General features: G+C 45.1%; 1 protein-coding gene across 4 annotated transcripts in view; it reads right to left on the reverse strand.

Annotated features, from left to right (window-relative positions):
• MAST3 (microtubule associated serine/threonine kinase 3) overlaps positions 1-18,167 on the reverse strand; it is a 79,225-nt gene that overhangs the window by 46,517 nt on the left and 14,541 nt on the right. The window contains exons 2-6 of one of the 4 annotated variants that reach the window (XM_066574537.1): positions 13,873-13,961; positions 9,011-9,080; positions 5,364-5,384; positions 5,171-5,249; positions 2,205-2,362 (exon numbers count right to left, since the gene is read on the reverse strand). In XM_066574537.1, the coding sequence (XP_066430634.1) occupies positions 2,205-2,362; positions 5,171-5,249; positions 5,364-5,384; positions 9,011-9,080; positions 13,873-13,961 (417 nt within the window). Of the gene's footprint in view, positions 1-2,204; positions 2,363-5,170; positions 5,250-5,363; positions 5,385-9,010; positions 9,084-13,872; positions 13,962-18,167 lie in introns of all 4 variants that reach the window. The other 3 variants (XM_066574536.1, XM_066574539.1, XM_066574538.1) reach the window with 3 other exon arrangements.

An 18,167-nucleotide genomic window follows, 5' to 3' on the forward strand; every position in this document is an offset into this window, starting at 1 on the left:
GATGCTACAAAATCGGGTGTTACATAGCAGCGATATCGCCGTCGCCCATGTGGATGCGGCCTAACTCAGCTTACTACTGAGCTTTGAAGGTGTGAACTGTTAACAGGCCATACATAAAGATAAATCCCCAGTATGTGTCTGGAGATAGTCCAACTATGGGAGGTAACACGACAGTTTTGGTCGGCTGGTAGAACGCCTCCTGTATAGTTAGGGTGTCTACTTTTAGTTAGCACTCAGACAAGCAGGAGTAACTTTTTGTCAGAACAGATCTAGGATGACCAGCTCCCCACCATCAGACATTACGAGTCCATAGAAGGAGCCTTTAACACGTTTCAACCCAGAGACGGAAGCCCTGAAAGCAGGCAGATCCAAGGTTGTTACTTTCAAAATTAAAGCAACAAGCACTCCTCTAACCATAGATACAAACCGCACGGGAATGCCTTAACCCTTTCATATCTGCATATTACATGTTGATCTGGGTTTACTTTGCTCGATGCAACTAATAGGGTTCTTGCACATGAAGACAGAATATCTTAACCTTTTCATATCCACATGTTGCCTATTAACACTACTACATCTTAGTCATAGCAAAAAATCTAAAAGGTTGCTGCTTGAAAACTAAAAGCACAAGTACTTTGCACACAGGTAAGTAGACACGATGAGTGTTTAAATGCATTATAATGGATATCCTCTAACTACATATACTACTAACAGATATTAGCGGTCATTTAAGCCTCATCATGAAGCGACAAGAAAACTAAACTTCAGTAAAGCAAAATTTGATCAGCTCAGAACTACTATCGGTAAAATTAATTGGGATAATGTTCTCATAAATAACAGTACAGACGACAAATGGGAGAAGTTTAAAAACATCCTAACGACCTCATGTGAGCAGTTCATACCCTTTAAAAATAAAAGAGCTACGAGTAGAAGGAAACCAATGTGGCTCAACAAGACTGTAAGGGGGGCAATAAACGAAAAAAAAGAAAGTGCTTAAACTACTAAAACAAGAAGGCAGCGAAGAAGCGCTAAAATCATACAGGGAAAAAACAAAATATGTAAAGGAAAGATCAAGATTACTAAGGAGGAGGTGGAAAGACTTAATCGCCAAAGAGAGCAAAAACAACCCTAAACTATTCTTCAACTATATTAAAAGCAAACGGATTTGCACTGAGAGCACTGGCCCTTTAACAAATAATAAAGAAGAAACCATAGAAGACGATAGGCGGAAGGCAAATCTATTAAATAGTTTCTTTTCTAGTGTAGCGTGGCGTTCTGTAAATGAAATGCCACACGAGATGCAGGGGAATAAAACGAACCCCCAAATAAATATTGCATACCTAACACAGGAGGAAGTGCAGAGCCGGTTATAGGGGATCAAAAATCGATAAGTCGCGGGGCCCAGGAACTAAGTGACGTGATAGCTAGACCGCTATTGCTTATATTTATGGACACTATTGAGACCGGTGTTGTACTGCTGGATTGGCGCTTTGCGTGGTTCCAATATACAAAAAGGATTCTAAATGAGAGCCTGCTAACTACAGGCCAGTAAGGCTCACTTCAATAATTGGAAAAATATATTCGAGGGGTTTCTGAGAGACGCCATCCTAGAATACCTCAAGGACAACAACAAAGGGTTAATGCATTTAGACAGTTTGTGGCCATTATGCTCTTGTACCAGGAGTGGTTGTTGCCCTTATTTTGAAAGTAACAATCTTGGATTTTTGCTATGAATAAGCCAGGAAAAGCTGATTTGAAACACGTTAGTATCCCTCTTCTTTTTAGATTTTAGCTTAGGGGCCCAATAGCGATGGGGACTCCTACTATAAGCCATGGTTCTCCTGACCTGAGGTCTGTATTCAGGCCCTGGTCTGCCTATTTGAGCACCTCTGGTCTTGAAAATATGGTTTTGTTTTTGGTAGGACATGCACATCAACTTTGGGACCCTATGTTCAGCAGTTATGTCCTTTCAAAATGATGTCCACTTATAAATGCACCAGTATGTGGAAAAGTCCAAATGCTCAGGAGTTCACGAAAATGACACCATGAAGACAAAAGAACATTTCAACGAACTTTGTGACATACCTAGAAAAGCAGTTCACTTATAGTAGCCAAGGCCAGAGTTTCCAGTCTTCATAAAGCCCAAAGACTTCAACTCATTACTGTCAATTCATTTAAAAATTCAAAAGCAGGAATCATCTCACCTGAGGCTTCGGGAACGGGGACGCATGCATGGCGAGCGCCTCCCTTCTTCATCTGTGACGCTCTCTGTGCTCCGGAAGTGTTTGGAGAGAAAGTGCAATTCATCCGCAGTGGGTTGGAAGGGCAACTGGTGCAGCTTTTCCTGGGAAGAGGAGGAAGACTGCAGAAAAACAAACAAACAAAAAAAAAGTATTTAATATCAAGAACTAGAGTGTAATAAAGTAGCTGGTAGAACAATGGAGCACATAATATAATAATTACTGCAACCTGCAAAAATGTATCAAGACACAAAAATTAGTGACTGGGTTAAGCCATAAGATTGTTTTACTTGAACCTCTTATAAGAGGTCACAATTGCGAATTCTGTGATCTCAGACCAGATTTAAAGGGCCCTACTGGGATCTTGAACATCTTTGATGCAAATTAGTTACAGAGAGATCGCTGCCGTTGCTTTGAGTTGCCATGTTTGTTCGAATATCCAGTAACAGAAATTTGATCAGTGCCCGATGCATTTAATTGCTCTGGGGAGCCTTCGATTCTGAAAATCAGTAAAGGCTCAAGGTCACAGACTTTACTATTGTACCTCTATCACTATGAGACGCTCATTCTCATTGCAATCACCTTTCACATTTACTAGTGTTAAAGATGTCTGTTATATTTGTTGCTATGGAGAAGAAGTGTAATTTATTCCCCAAACAAGTTAGTTTAACCCCTGAAGGACCAAGCTGTTATGTACCTTAAGGACCAGACACTCTTTAGGGATTTTACCCATGTGGTGGTTTAAAGGAGATGTCCCGCGCCGAAACGGGTTTTTTTTTTTTTAAACCCCCCCCCCGTTCGGCGCGAGACAACCCCGATGCAGGGGTTAAAAAAACCACCCGCACAGCGCTTACCTGAATCCCGGCGGTCCGGCGTCTTCAATACTTACCGCTGAAGATGGCCGCCGGGATCTTCTACCTTCGTGGACCGCAGCTCTTCTGTGCGGTCCACTGCCGATTCCAGCCTCCTGATTGGCTGGAATCGGCACGTGACGGGGCGGAGCTACACGGAGCCGCTCTCTGGCACGAGCGGCTCCATAGAAGAAAGCTGAAGACCCGGACTGCGCAAGCGCGGCTAATTTGGCCATCGGAGGCCAAAAATTAGTCGGCTCCATGGAGACGAGGACGCCAGCAACGGAGCAGGTAAGTATAAAACTTTTTATAACTTCTGTATGGCTCATAATTAATGCACAATGTACATTACAAAGTGCATTATTATGGCCATGCAGAAGTGTATAGACCCACTTGCTGCCTCGGGACATCTCCTTTAACTGCCCTATTTTTTTTCCTTCAGCTACCAAAATTATTTTTGCTGAGTTTTTTTTCCCCAGTGACATTATATATATATATATATATATATATATATATATATATATATATATATATATATATATATATATATATATATATATATATTTTTTTTTTTTAAATTTTTTTAAATTTACTTATTTTCACTGATTTTTTTTCAGTTTTTTAGTTTTATTGAGGGTAAAAAGCCTAAAAAATAATTTACCCTTTATATTTTTAATTCGCACATTCCTCATTTTGTTTCGGACATTTTGATATATAATATGCATGGTTTTGGATTACAGGGTGCATCTAGCGACGGCTTTGGGTTATTTTCTTTTTTATGTATATATTGTTTTATTCTGTAGTTTTGTTTTACTATGTATGTAATTATTCTTTTTACTATCTATGTCCCCCATGGCATCATATAATACCTCTGGGGGACATTCACACTTTTTTTTTTGACACTTTCCCACTGTAGTTGGGGCATCCATAGGAGGAAGCTGGAAATTAATTATAATGTGGTCACTATTTCCCAAATGTCCCTCAACCTGCACCCCCATTATTCGGTCCGGTTTGTTAGTTAGTACCAAGTCCAGAGTGGCCCTCCCTATAGTTGGCTCCTGCACCAGTTGGGAAAGAAAGGTAGTTATTAGAGATGAGCGAACGTACTCGGATAGGCACTACTCGTCCGAGTAATGTGCCTTATCCGAGTACCGCTGTGCTCGTGCTCAAAGATTCGGGACGCGCTGCGGAGCGGGGAGCTGCAGGGGAGAGCGGGGAGGAACGGAGGGGAGATCTTTCTCTCCTTCTCTCCCGGCCGCTCTGCCCCGCTCCCCGCTCCGACTCACCTGTCAGCAGCGGAGCGCCCCGAATCTTTGAGCACGAGTACAGCGGTACTCGGATAAGGCACATTACTCGGACGAGTAGTGCCTATCCGAGTACGTTCGCTCATCTCTAGTAGTTATCATTAATTGTTCTCAAGAACTTATCACCCTTGTGAGATTTGCAGGTTTCGTCTTCCCTATGCAAAGTTGTAATCAATTAGAGAATTTGCCCAACAGCAGCCTTTCAATTGAATTTTTTTTAAATGCTCATGTTTTTGGTGGCTGTCTGTTATGTAAAAGTTTAAAAATATGATCAACTGTTCTTGAAGGTTTGTCTCTAAGGGCCGGCTCACATAAGCGGAATTTATTAAATCACGTATTACAGAGCCTGTCTTATTTTCGGGGAAACATGGTATGCATGCATAATACACGGTGAACGGAGTCAATGAAAGTACACTGATTTTCATTTATCGTGTATAATACACAGCATGTTCTACTTTACCACCTATTACACGGAATATAGCCCTATTGTTCTCTGTACATACGTAATTAATTGCTAAGGTACACAGCGGGAAATTTAAAAAAAAAAAGAGTCAGGCTGCACATGACGGCGTGCCTCAGATACGTTGTCATGAGCAGGGCAAAATTCACTGCCCTACGCAGCGATATGCCAGTTCACGGCGGTAAAACACTGCATTATACACACAGCATTTTACACATACACTTCTGTGAGCCCGCCCTAATGTGTATGTGCGGAGTAAAAGGTGTGTCAACAATAAATACTGTTGCTAAATGATGCCTGAGGTGAATATTTTACCGAAAGAGTTGAGCTTGGCGTGTTTGTACCATATCCAGAAGAGGGAAGAGACGCCAGAGACCATCTCCGACCATCTGCTCTAAAAAAAAATAAATATGGAAGATGGTTAGTATTTTCCTAGAATGGTTAGCAATAAAAGTGCTCTTTCCATGTTAGTAGGTTTCCAGGCATGCAAACATTCATCAGTGATTACCTGTCAGCGCGCGGTCCATGACTGCAAGCATCAAAGGATTTAGGCAACAAGAAGAAAGAAAATCAGAACAGATTGGAACATCAGTAACATAAAACACTGCAGACTGGGTTGGGAGACAAAAACATACAAAATGCAAATCAATGAAGATGTTTTTGGACATAGTGGTGTGGAAAGAGCAGAACTGTCTTTTGCACATATTCTGCAACTCTGCTCTGGAAAGGAATGACATGGTTTATAACTGAGAACCATAGTACCTGCTTTAGAGGGCTTTCAGTTTTTTGAGAGACAAAACCAGGAGTGAAAAGGAAGTATAATGGAAAAATTTGCTTTTCTTCTGTATTTTGGACCCCCTCCTGGTTTTGACTCATATGAACATAAAAACTGTCGTGTGAAAGTGCCCTTAGTGTGCGTTTACACATGGTGGAAACGCTGCGGGACGTCCGCAGTGGAAGTTTCTTGGACAATTCCGAAGTATTTCCGCATCCAAAATGGAGTCAAAATTGGACTGGAAATCAGCTGCGTACCTGCAGCTGATTTCAGAAGGTACAGCGCTCACCTCCGAAGTCATCGGCTGTCAGTGTAACCTTCACCCGGTATCCGGCGGCCTATACTGAACGCAGCACCGCTGGTCAGGTGATGCATAAGAACCCAGCAACCTCTGGGTCTGTCATGCAAATCAGAGCTGTCAAAAGTATACTACATTGCACTACATAAGCTGTGCAGTGTGATACACTAGCGATTGAAAGAGCGCACCTCCATTCCCCTTGAGGGACCAAAAAAGTGAAGGAAAAAAACAAACAAAAAAAAAAAAACCACACTTTAATTTAAAGAAAACAAAAACAAAATATTTTCCCTACACATCTTTATTATACGGGAGAAAAAAAACTAAAAACATTAGAACATTAGGTATCGCTATGTGTGTGTCCTTAAGGCCTTCTTCACACAGGGCGACACAGCACCACCCCAGGGAGAAAGGGGGGGGGGGGGGGGAGAAATCACAGCGATATCTCATGGTCCGTGCGATATCACTGAGGTGTCTCGCGGTTATACTGCGATTTTGTAGTGCTACAAATTTCGCAAGTGGAGCTACAAAGTGGTGCGGCTTTGTAGCACCACATGTGAGGATTTTCCGGAGAGGGCAGCCTAAAATATAAGCCCTACCCTGAAAATACGCCTTATCTATAAGAAGAGAAAAAAAAAAGTATGCATCACCTACAAGCTCTTCTCAAGTTCCCGCCACTACTCTTCTTTATCTCTTCTGCCCGGAGATTGAAAAATCCCCGCCTCCTAGAAGCGCTGGCTGTGATTGGCTGACACTCGGCCAATCAGAGCCAGCGCTCAACGAATGGCTGTAATTGGTTTATTGAGCGCTGGCTGTGATTGGCTAAGCGTCAGCCAATCAAAGGCAGCGTTTCCAGGAGGCTGGGATTTTTCAATCCCTGGCAAGAAGAGATGAAAAAGAAACAGTGGCGGGGACTAGATGCGGGTGAGCTGACAGCGCTTCTTAGGTGATGTATACTGCAGCTAGGGCTTAGTTTAGGGCTGACAGTAGAATTTTCTACTGTGAAAGTTGCATTGCACTGCACGAAAAATCGAGTTTTCATGAGATGCAACAGATAGAAGGCTCCATAGGGAAACATATGCACGCGACTCGCAAGGTTTTGTAGCCTATAGCCGGACCCGCAAGGTTTTTGTGTCAGTAATGTCGCATGCACAAAACATTGCAGGTTACAAGCCTTATTGTTGTCCAGGTCAGACCGGTTGCTAAAAGAGCAGGAATAACTTTTGAATGCTTATATTGATCGATGCAACTCTTAGAATGTGAAATATTACAGAAAGTTTGGAAAAATCCAGAATTTTCAAACTTTATTTTTTTTTCTGCTTGTAAGACAGATACACCACAAAGTAGTTAATAATTAACATGCGCCATAGGCCTACTTTAGCATGGAATAATTTTAAGGGCCCTTAAATTCTTTAGGACTCAAAAAGTACATAAGTTTAGGAGTAATTTTTCACTTTTTCTAGAAAAAGTCAATTTTTTAGATGAATACCAGAAACCCCCCATGAATCACTATTTTAAAATCTGCACCCCTGAAAGTACTAAAAAAAAAGAACAGCATTTAGAAAGTTTGTTAACTTTTGACTTTGTAGATTTTCAATTTTGCCCCGATTCTGCGGTTATTTATAATATCCCACACGGGGCCCTAGAGAGCAACAAGACTCAAACACAGGACTCTGAAATGAACAACCTTGTGGATTAGGGGGTCTCCCTTTCATTTGGACCCTTTTTAGTCACCATTTCAGGTTTGTAGAAGCCATATGGTGCCAAAATATAAGCCCCTAACAAATTACTCTAACTAGACCCCTCAGGGAATTCATTAAGGGGTGTATTGGAGCGTTTTGACCCTGCAGGTGTTTTGTGGAATTAAACATTTTGCTTTGAAAATGAAAACATTTTCAGTAATAAGCAAGTTTAGCCCCAGATTTTTTAGTTTTGCGAGTACACCTGGGAAAATCTGGCACTGAAATGTTCTATTACGGCCCTGTTTTTACATAAGCGATCACAATTGGGGTCATGGCTGAATGGGCATTGTGCATTGTCCTAGTGAAGGAATCTTAGAATTGCTTCAAATCCTGTCCTCGACATATCCATGTGGAACATTGGGGTGTAATATAAAATATCGGAGCCCCAGTAGCCATAATGCTTTGCTTCTTTACAAGCCCTATGCTTAATACAGTGCCCAAAAATATGATTTCTTCCGCTGCATCCATGGGGGTCCATCTGTGGGGTTTATCAAAAATGGAAATGGTTTTTTTTTGGGCAGCCTTTCTTAGGGGTTCAGAGTCACCAGGGAAGTTATGTTACCAGAGTCTGTATCACATGACTTAGCCATTACTTTTCGTGAAATTAGCCCGATACTGACACAAATCAATTATTCCACTAATCGCTCATCACTATTGGTGGTCATCAATGCCCCCTGCTGGTCACCATTAGTTACGATTCTATGCGCAAGCACTATGGCAACTGGCTTGCTGACTGATGTGCTCTCAGTCTCGGTCCAAAGAGCTGCCCCATAGCTCTGACAGCTGTAGTGACCTCCTGGTTAGAGGCTGCAGTTAATCAGACCTGTGGAGCCGGTCAATGGACAGAGAGGGAGAGCACATCAGTCAGACCCGAACACTTGTGGCAGCCCAAGGAAAATGATTATGAGAGTTCATTTTAGCAATAATGGTGATTGTTAACAAGCTGTATAGGAGGTATGCTCTAGCCCAGCTCCCCATTCTGACAAAAGTCGACAAGAATGCTAACACCTACGAAATTTGCAACTGCTGTTGCTTGCAGGTGTCACTTTAAGAAAACAGGTTTAGGAAAAGCGCCCTTCCAACTTGTTACAAGTACATCATTTGACCTTCCAAAAAGCAACAGTAACATATTGCACTATTCTATCCAGCGAAAAGAAATAAAGTTGCAAGACTTTTCCAGCATGAAAGTAAAGCCTCAACCTGGCATGAAGAGAGCTGAAAACAGCTTCGACATATCAAAAATTCACCTCTGATAAACGGGGAAAATACATAAATAAATATTGACATTTTTGTAAATGTTCTCTCAGTGAACACATGCAACACAAATACACACAGATACCTACTTGCGAGCAAAAGGGAAGTTAACAGATGCGCTATTGGAGAAGTTTCTTGGACTATCCAGGGGGCTGCTGCCTGCTATCAAAAGTAAAAATGAATGAGCAAACATGCCGACTAAAAACCATCAGATATAGCGGTACAATGCTATGAACTAAGCTGGCCATACACATTAGAGTGATGTACACTGAACTCACCTATCCCGGTGGGATTGGCCCTCAACGACAAACGTCTACGGTCAGAAGGATAGGGCTGCTGGGTTCTCAGGGGAGAGAAGTCTGGCCTTGGTTTACTTCTTACCCACATGCACGCTCGGCCAAGGTAAGTGTACATGTGTATTGGGAGGGGGAGACAGCTATTGGCTGAACGAGCATTTTGCAGGCAGCTAACACATATGGGCAGATTAACTATAGCAGACAACTAGCGGCCTAATACGTATAATAACCCAACCCATATAGGAGGCTCCCATACACATTACATGGTTGGCTGATGGAAATGTGTGGCTTTGGCTGATATAACCTAATGTGTATGGCCAGCTTCAGATTTAAACTTATTGGTATGCCTTAAGTACACCGCCACACCATACAACAATTTCATACTACATTCAGATGAGATAGTGAACAGTTTTACAGTAGGTCAATAGAGCTTGTCAACAGTATAATGAAGACATGCAACAGCCTATGTTATACCACGATTGTGGCACAAGTTCGTAGTATAGCTGTTTCACAAACTATGGCTTAGCCCAGTTTTTGGTGATACAAATGGAAACGTGCGATGAGAACCCGAGAACAGAGGCCTTGACGAGGTGTGAACAGGCCTCCAGTTAGACGATGATTAGCCATAACACTACAACCACTGACAGCTGATGTAACGATTCTCTCATTACTGGCACCGGACCAGCAGCTGGGATGTATTAGGAAGCAAGTCAACAGTTGGTTCTTAAAATGAATGCACTGGAAGCAGGAAAAACGGGCAAGCTCCAAGTCCTTGGTTATGCGGCGGAATCTTGCTGCGGATTTTGGCGCTGAATACTTGATCAAATCCACATATTTTAGCATTCTATTGAATATTATAAAAATTCGCTCAATAGTTCATAGAGCGTGGGTTTTTCCACACACTGATTTGGAAATCTTTATTTCAAGAAAAAAAGCAATTGACATACCAACTCTTTGTGCAGAAACCATGTCAGGCTGCCGCACACAGATTTTCCTTGTTGACAGGAGCTATGTGTGCGAATGTAGATGAAAATCCACTTCAGAACGCGGAGGTACGGTCCGGAGTTCTGTCCAGTCCATGTCAGAGAAATCTCATGTGAACCAGGCAGTTAAACAATCCATGTTGAACAAGGCCTAGGAGAACTTCACACTAGGGATCTGACACGGAATTAGCTGTCAAATCCACAGGTCTTGCGGATCGTGTGACTTTCAGTTCGAGTCAGTGCTGTATAAGCTAGTTGTTGTGGGGGGGGGGGGGGGGGGGGGGCGAGCAAAAATAGAATTACTACTTCTTCATACGGATTTCACATGGTATCCGTGTCAGAAAATGTGGATTATTAAGCAGGGTTAAATCACACATGGCTCAGAGGCAGCTGCATGTGCAGATCAGCCGGGGAAATCTGCAGCTCAGTCAAGTTGTGGGGCAGGTCCGCATCAGATTTTTCCAACGTGGACTGTGCCCACATGCATATAGCCGCAGTATCAGAGCGACTTCGACGAGGGCAAATTGTTATGACCAAGTCAGAGCATCTGCAAAACTGCTGGTCTTATGGGATTTCCAAAGTATGCAATGGTTATCACCCATCATACTTGATCTAAGGACAGAAAAACGGTGAACCGGCAACAGGGCAATGTGTGTTTAAAGCTCAGCGATTAGCACAAGGAGCAAAAACTAGCCCATCAGATCCAATCAAACTACTATATCAGAAATCACTGAGAAGGTTAATGCTGGCTATTGTACTAAGCTGTCAGAACACACTGGGCATCACAATTTGATGTGTATTGGGCTGCATAGCCACAAAGCAGTCAGAGCGCTCATGCTTAGCCCTGCCCACCACAAAGCAGTCAGAGCGCTCATGCTTAGCCCTGCCCACCCCAAACCAGTCAGAGCGCTCATGCTTAGCCCTGCCCACCACAAACCAGTCAGAGCGCTCATGCTTAGCCCTGCCCACCCCAAACCAGTCAGAGCGCTCATGCTTAGCCCTGCCCACCACAAACCAGTCAGAGCGCTCATGCTTAGCCCTGCCCACCCCATATACAATATGCACACAAGAACCAGTACTGCATCACCAGCAATGGAAGAGTCCGGTCTGATGGGCAATATGACGGGCAAGCCAGCAGAAGCAGCAAGTTGTTCTGGGCAATGCCCTGCTGGATAATCTTGGGTCTTGGCATTCATGTGGATCTTGGTTTGACAAGTACTACCTAAACATTGCTGAAGACCAAACACACTCTTCATGGCAATATTTTAGAATTCCCTTTTATTTCATACCAACGCACCCTGCCAGACCGTGAAAGGTGTTCAGGAACAGTTTGCCGAACATGACAAACAGTTCAAGGTGTTGATTTGGCCTACAAATTCCTCAGATCTCAATTCGATCGACATGCCAGATCCAAGACTTGAAGGATCTGCTGCTAAGGTCTTGGAGCCAGACCCCACAGGAAGCCTTCAGAGGTCCTCTGGAGTCCATGACTCAACACATCAACACTGCATCGACAGCAAGAGAAAGTCCTACACAAGCTTAGGTGGTTTAAAGTTATGGCTGATCGGTGTATGAACAGTGTAAGAGCGGAAAAAATAATGGTCATGAATCTAATGCTACATACTGTATATTCTATACACAGACAAACCCCACACACTGAATGACCACTTTATTAGAGAAACCTGTCCTTTTATGATTGGAACTTCCCTGTATGGAAACTAGACCCGTGATCCCAGAGGACTCCTTAATTCACATGAGCAAGTCTTACATGGATCAGTTTCACTGTGAATCCATATTACAATTGAGAAATTGAATAATCTGAGCAGCTTTGAACAAGGCCTGGTCAGGAGAGGGGCTTAAGCTGCCAACCTTGCGGGGTATTCTTATGCAACGTTGTTGCATATACTGGGGAAGTGTGATTGAGGAAATACCTCCGGCAAAGGGGATCCTGTGGACATAACTAGTCGGAAAGAGTTGGAGAAGCATGTCAAGAATCGTTCCAACGAACAGGCGGCACATTGTCAAACTGGTGTCCCTATTAACGTATCTGAATACGCAAATAGTCGTACCTTAGCACGGATGCGCTATAACAGACAGCCAGTTGGAGTGTCAAACAACAAGGTAAGACTCCAGAGAGAAAAGAAACAAAAACGTAGATCACTGAGCAGCGGAAAACTGTTGCCTGGTCAGATGAATCCGGACTTCTGCTGCCCCGTGCTGACGGAGGGCCTGAAATTGGTGCAAGCAGCTTGAATCGATGACCCCTTTCTCTCAGGTGTCAGTTCAGTAATGGTGGGAATATATTCTTGGCACCCCCTGGGTCCTTTGTTAGTAGACAAAGGCCTAAGGAGCTCCAACTCGCTACTAGATGAGTGTATCTAATAAAGTGTCCATTCAGCGTATATACACATACATGCATACATTTACACATTTTATTTAGGTAGAGCATGGGTTACAAATATGAGGCCGACAGGCCAAAAAATGGGCTGAAAGCAGGCGGACCCCATTATAGTCAATGGAGGCCATTCGGCGCTGTTTGGTTCCAGAGACGGAACCGTTCGGCAGCGGGGATTCCGTACAGTGCTGTCTGCCCGGCTTCAGTATTTTTTTTAAAACCCATTGAAATGGGAAAAAAAAACAATTATTAGTTCGTTTCAGTTTTACATCTTCCAAAAACTGAGCAGAGAGACGGATCCCCTGAACTGAGCTTTAACGCAGGTGTGAAGCCACCCTAAGAACTACACTTGTTACAATCACATCTCAGACTTTAAACAATTGAAAGGGCAGCTAATGTTTCTTGGCATGACAATAGTCAGGGTGGTTTCACATCTGCAGCAGGGATTCTGTTTCATGCTCCATTCGGAGAGCGAGAAAGAGGATTTCCCACTGCCAAACGGTTCCGTCTCTGGAGCCAAACAGCGCCGGATGGATCTCATTGACTATAATGGAGTCCGCCTGCTTTCCACCCAACTCTTGTATGAAAATGCTGTATGACGCGCTTTTTCTTCCAGTACTTTCAGCTGCACCTCTGGTAGAACCTCCGAGGTTCCTTCAACGTAAATTTAAAAACGGACCTTACACAGGTATTTTTGGGAAGGAAAAACGTGCAGGTTTTTGTGGCAGTTTTTTGAGCAAAAAGCTAAACGTGACCTCAAAAAGCTAATGTGGAATATGAAGGAAGGACGTCTCCTTCATGCTAGATCCACCTTCGAGGGTCAAGAGAACTGTGGCTTTAAAAAGAAAAAAAAATGCACAAAGGGACTTAGAACTGAATTGCAATCCCTCAGTGCCATGAACACTTCTTACCCTCTTTTCACCAAAGCCAGCTGTCTACAAGCAGAAGACTGTCGCCAGCACACAGGCTTCCACTTGTGCTGCTGCCCTTTGGACTGTATTATGTACACCACATCCAGACTAACCCCTACTGACCCCGATATCCCAGTCATGGTGTACGGCGCTCGGGAGCTCAATTAAAATAACTCTAAGAACTTAGATTTTATAACTGGAAAAGTTTCATTAAGTCATAAATGTAAGAGAATCTTATGCTGCAGAAATCACCAGCATTGCTGGTTGCAGAGATAGTTGTGGTAGATATTATGTGGCTACTGTACAAAATCAATTCCATAAGACCAAAGTCCCATAAAGGTACATTATATACTCCCCAGTACTAACCTGTGGGTACAGAAAGTGGCGATAACGGTCGGGACAGCGTAGGTGAAGGCGATCCCACCACCAAGCTCTTCCTGTTGCTGCTCCTGCAACTGAGGACACAACAAATATTGTTACTTCCCCAACATCCAAAAACTAGATGTACAGGCAGACATTTAACTCTTTCGCTGCCACGGGGTTCTGGATATTTTCCCCATCGGGTAACCATGACACATTTCCCTCTTTTGACATGTACATATAAAAACCTAGTTTTAAAAAGTAAAGAAAAAATAATAATTTAAAAGTAGACAGCTGGCATATCGTCAATATATCACTCAGCATGATCACAGACAAAACGATGCTTAAGGCCGCCTGCAGACGGCCGGGTCGGATCCGGCTGTGAGAATTCTCGCAGCGTGACCCAACCCGAGCGTGTGTGGTACTCACCGGCTCCCGCTGCCCCGGCTCTTTCATGTGCCGGCTGCCGCGATTTGTTTGCCACGCGAGATTTCGTGCAGCTAAATCGCGGCCGTCTGCATAGGATTGCGTTTGTTAACGCAATCCTATGGCAGCTTCCGGGGGTGAAAAATTTCGTGGGAAATCCCGCCGCGGAATTTCCGCTTGTGTGCAGGCGCCCTAAAAAAGCCACTCTGAATTTTGTTTTTCATTTATTATATTGGTAGCCCCAGCTCGTATTCCCCATTCGAAAGGCGGGCCGGACCGTATCTTCACCTGCTCAGTTCATTTAAAAGCTCCACCCCCTCCCAGCATGAAGAGGCTGATGCTTGCGTGCATTTTTATTGTACCCGGCCTTATAGAGACATCCAGGTTGGTGTGCAGCTTACCAATGTTTATCATACACCACTTAGAAGGGTTTTGTCATTAAGATGGTGGAAGCACTAGACCGCTGCAGACATTCAGAGGCCGTCACATCCCCAAAACTCCTAGCATTATGGCGCCCAGGATATAAGCATGGATGGCAGAAGCATAGACAGCGACTCTGAAGCCTGCAAATAGCTGCAGCAGCCATCCAACTACCCCAAAATCATCATGGAATACCGGGACGCCATCATTTTTAAAATTTTAAGCAGGGCCAAGTTGGAGGACGGGTCCCTCACGCTTGGCTGCATCACTCCAGCAGTCTTCCGCATAGTCCTCAGTGCTGAGAGAATGACAGTGTGGCTGTGATTGGTTCATCGAGTACCGACTGATTGGCTTAGGAACACTGTCTCAGCCAATCACAGCAATCTCTTGCTGGAGGCGGGGTATTCAAGCCCTGTTACCATGAAGAGTATGCTCTCTCAGCGCTGAGGACTACAGCCCAGCGAGAGGGACCTGGCCGCCGCATGCTAGGTGAGTATTAAGAATCAATGGGAATGTTTTACTGCGACGCTCAAAACGCCCCAGGTAAAAGTGGTAAAAAAAATGTGTGAAAGTGGTGTAAGGCAGCGAAGGTCTAACAAACAGCTGATTCAAGAATATGAAAGACAATATAAAACATCTCCTCTGTACCGCAGCACTGCTAGGTCTCCGTGCAGAATGACCAAATCTACAGATTTCCTGTAAATTGAGTCTGCACTTAAAGGGGTTGTCCGGCCATACAGAAGCTGCTGCTTCCCTTTCAGTAAGGATAGTAACAGACAGCATACAGGGGCTCAAACCGGCCGGCAGATCAGCTGCAATGTCAGTTTCTTACCTTAGAATCTGATCATCACTGCAGCTTTCAAAGATGGCGCCTCTGTGCTGCCTTCCCACAATGCTCTGCGCTCTCCCTCTTCTGTGTGCGCGCTCCCGATGGCAGTAAGAGGCATGAAAAGGCAGGATTTCATGGCCTCCCTCAGCTCAGGTCCTAGCCCCGCCCATGACACGCCCACCTCTATTGAACTGCTCTACAGTCTGTCCCCCAGGCCCCGCCCCCCCCCGCTGCATACTATAATCAGAGGGGTTGTGGCCAAGGGAGACTGTGTTATACACTCATGGTTCAGGATAAAATCCTACCATGAGTGTAAACAGCAGCACTGTGTATAGGGAATGGAGAGGGGCAGGGGAGAGCCCAGAGAGAACTCTCCTGCAGCCCCCCACTACAAGGCTACCTACTGCCCTCCCACCCTGCTAAAGTAAAGTAAAACAAAACATTTCCACACACACACAGACACACACACACACACACACACACACACACACGCCCCCATAGTGCCCCTCCCACAGCGACCCCCTCACAATGACAGTCCCCCCCTACAGAGCCACAAACAGTGCCCTCCACAGTACCCCCTACACATGCCCCCCACCGTGCCCCCCAGTGTCACCCCTACAGTGCCCTCCAAAGTAGCCCCCCTCATTCCCCCCCAACCACAGCATTCTCCACAGTCCCCCTTCAACAGTGCCCCCCCCCCCACAGTGCCCTCCACAGTACCCCCTCTACTCATGCCACCCCCCCAGTGCACTCCAAAGCAGCCCCCCTCCACATGCCCCCCACAGTCCTCCCATCCACAGCGTCCCTATACAGTACCCCCCCGTGACCTCCCCCACAGAGTCCCCCTTTACAGTGTCCACACACAAGTACACTGACAGCACCCCCTGTCCCTCCCCCCTACAAGTACAGTGATACCTATATAAAGATAACACAGGATCCACCATTCACAACAGACACAGCTCACCTCCTCCCCTCCCTGCACAGGCAAGATTATACCGTGTGAAAAATTACCGCGACAGCCCCACGCTAACCCCCCCTGCGCGGCAAATTACTGTCACAGCCCCCCTCCAACCCCACTGTGACAGACCACCCCCCCACCGCCACAAGTCTATGTGACCGCACACTCCACCGCGACAAGTCTATGTGACCGCACACCCCACCGCGACAAGTTTATGTGACCGCACACCCCACCGCGACAAGTTTATGTGACCGCACACCCCACCGCGACAAGTTTATGTGACCGCACACCCCACCGCGACAAGTTTATGTGACCGCACACCCCACCGCGACAAGTTTATGTGACCGCACACCCCACCGCGACAAGTTTATGTGACCGCACACCCCACCGCGACAAGTTTATGTGACCGCACACCCCACCGCGACAAGTTTATGTGACCGCACACCCCACCGCGACAAGTTTATGTGACCGCACACCCCACCGCGACAAGTTTATGTGACCGCACACCCGACCGCGACAAGTTTATGTGACCGCACACCCGACCGCGACAAGTTTATGTGACCGCACACCCGACTGGGTCCCCGCACACCACTTGCACGCATCCATCCCCCCGCGAGAGCCCGCCCCTCCACTCCTCCTTAGATACCTTGGAGATGAGATGAAGAGCCAGCAGCCACGCTTCCCCTGCAGGCAGAACTGAGCTTCCCAGCGGCTGAATGAGAAGAGGCGGGACGGGGCTAAAGCGCATGCCTTAGCCCCGCCCCTGTCTTACCTCTCCTCATTGAAAATAGTGCAGAGGGGTGGAGAGGAGGCAGAGAGGGGGCGGGAGCTCAGTTCCTGCTCCTCGCTCTTCCATCCTCCCCCCCCCCCCCTGCACACAAGGAGATCGTATATCGGTCCTGGCTGCAGAGAGAAGAACTGAGCATGCGCGGATGAGAAGGGGCTCGTTCCCGCGCCGACAAGAGCTGCTGCAGCTCCACAAGAAGAGAAGATTTTTGCTGTAACCAGGGACGACGGAGGAGCAACACAGGGGGGGACATCCCTTCAGGTAAGTCCAAAACTTCTGTTTGCTTCATTTTCCATGCACAATGTATATTACAAAGTGCATGGAAATGGGCAAACAGAAGTAATGACATGCAATGTCCATTAAGGAATGGATTTTGTTATTTTCTAGCAAAGACCTCCAGCGATCACTCAGCACATGGATGAGACCTCTTCCATCAGAGTCTTTAAATTAAAGCTTTGACATCTTTAATTCGCTCTGCGCCACCAACAAATTCTTCATGTATCTGTGTTTCATATTGTCCTTTCAGGTCGGATCACGTGACCCAATTTAACGTTTTTCCCAAATATGCTGACGCCATGTTGATTTTTACATTTTTTTTTTGTATACAGCAAAACTATCAAAATGTAGCTTTTTTGCGTGAAATGTAGCAAAGTTACTTTATTTTGATGAGATTTCATTGCATTTACATAAAAAAGCAGGACTTTACTGCAATCTGGAATAAACCCTTATGGCTCATTCACACGAGGGTATTTGTGACGCAATATACAGTGAATAAAACCCACTGAATTCACTTGAGTGCATTTTTTATGCGATGTGCAATCATGTGAAAAAAAAGAATACGCGGCATGTCCTATCTCGCATGTTACGCACGGTAGTAGCCC

Source organism: Eleutherodactylus coqui, chromosome 7 (assembly GCF_035609145.1).
Source record: "Eleutherodactylus coqui strain aEleCoq1 chromosome 7, aEleCoq1.hap1, whole genome shotgun sequence".
Taxonomy (NCBI): Eukaryota; Metazoa; Chordata; class Amphibia; order Anura; family Eleutherodactylidae; genus Eleutherodactylus; species Eleutherodactylus coqui.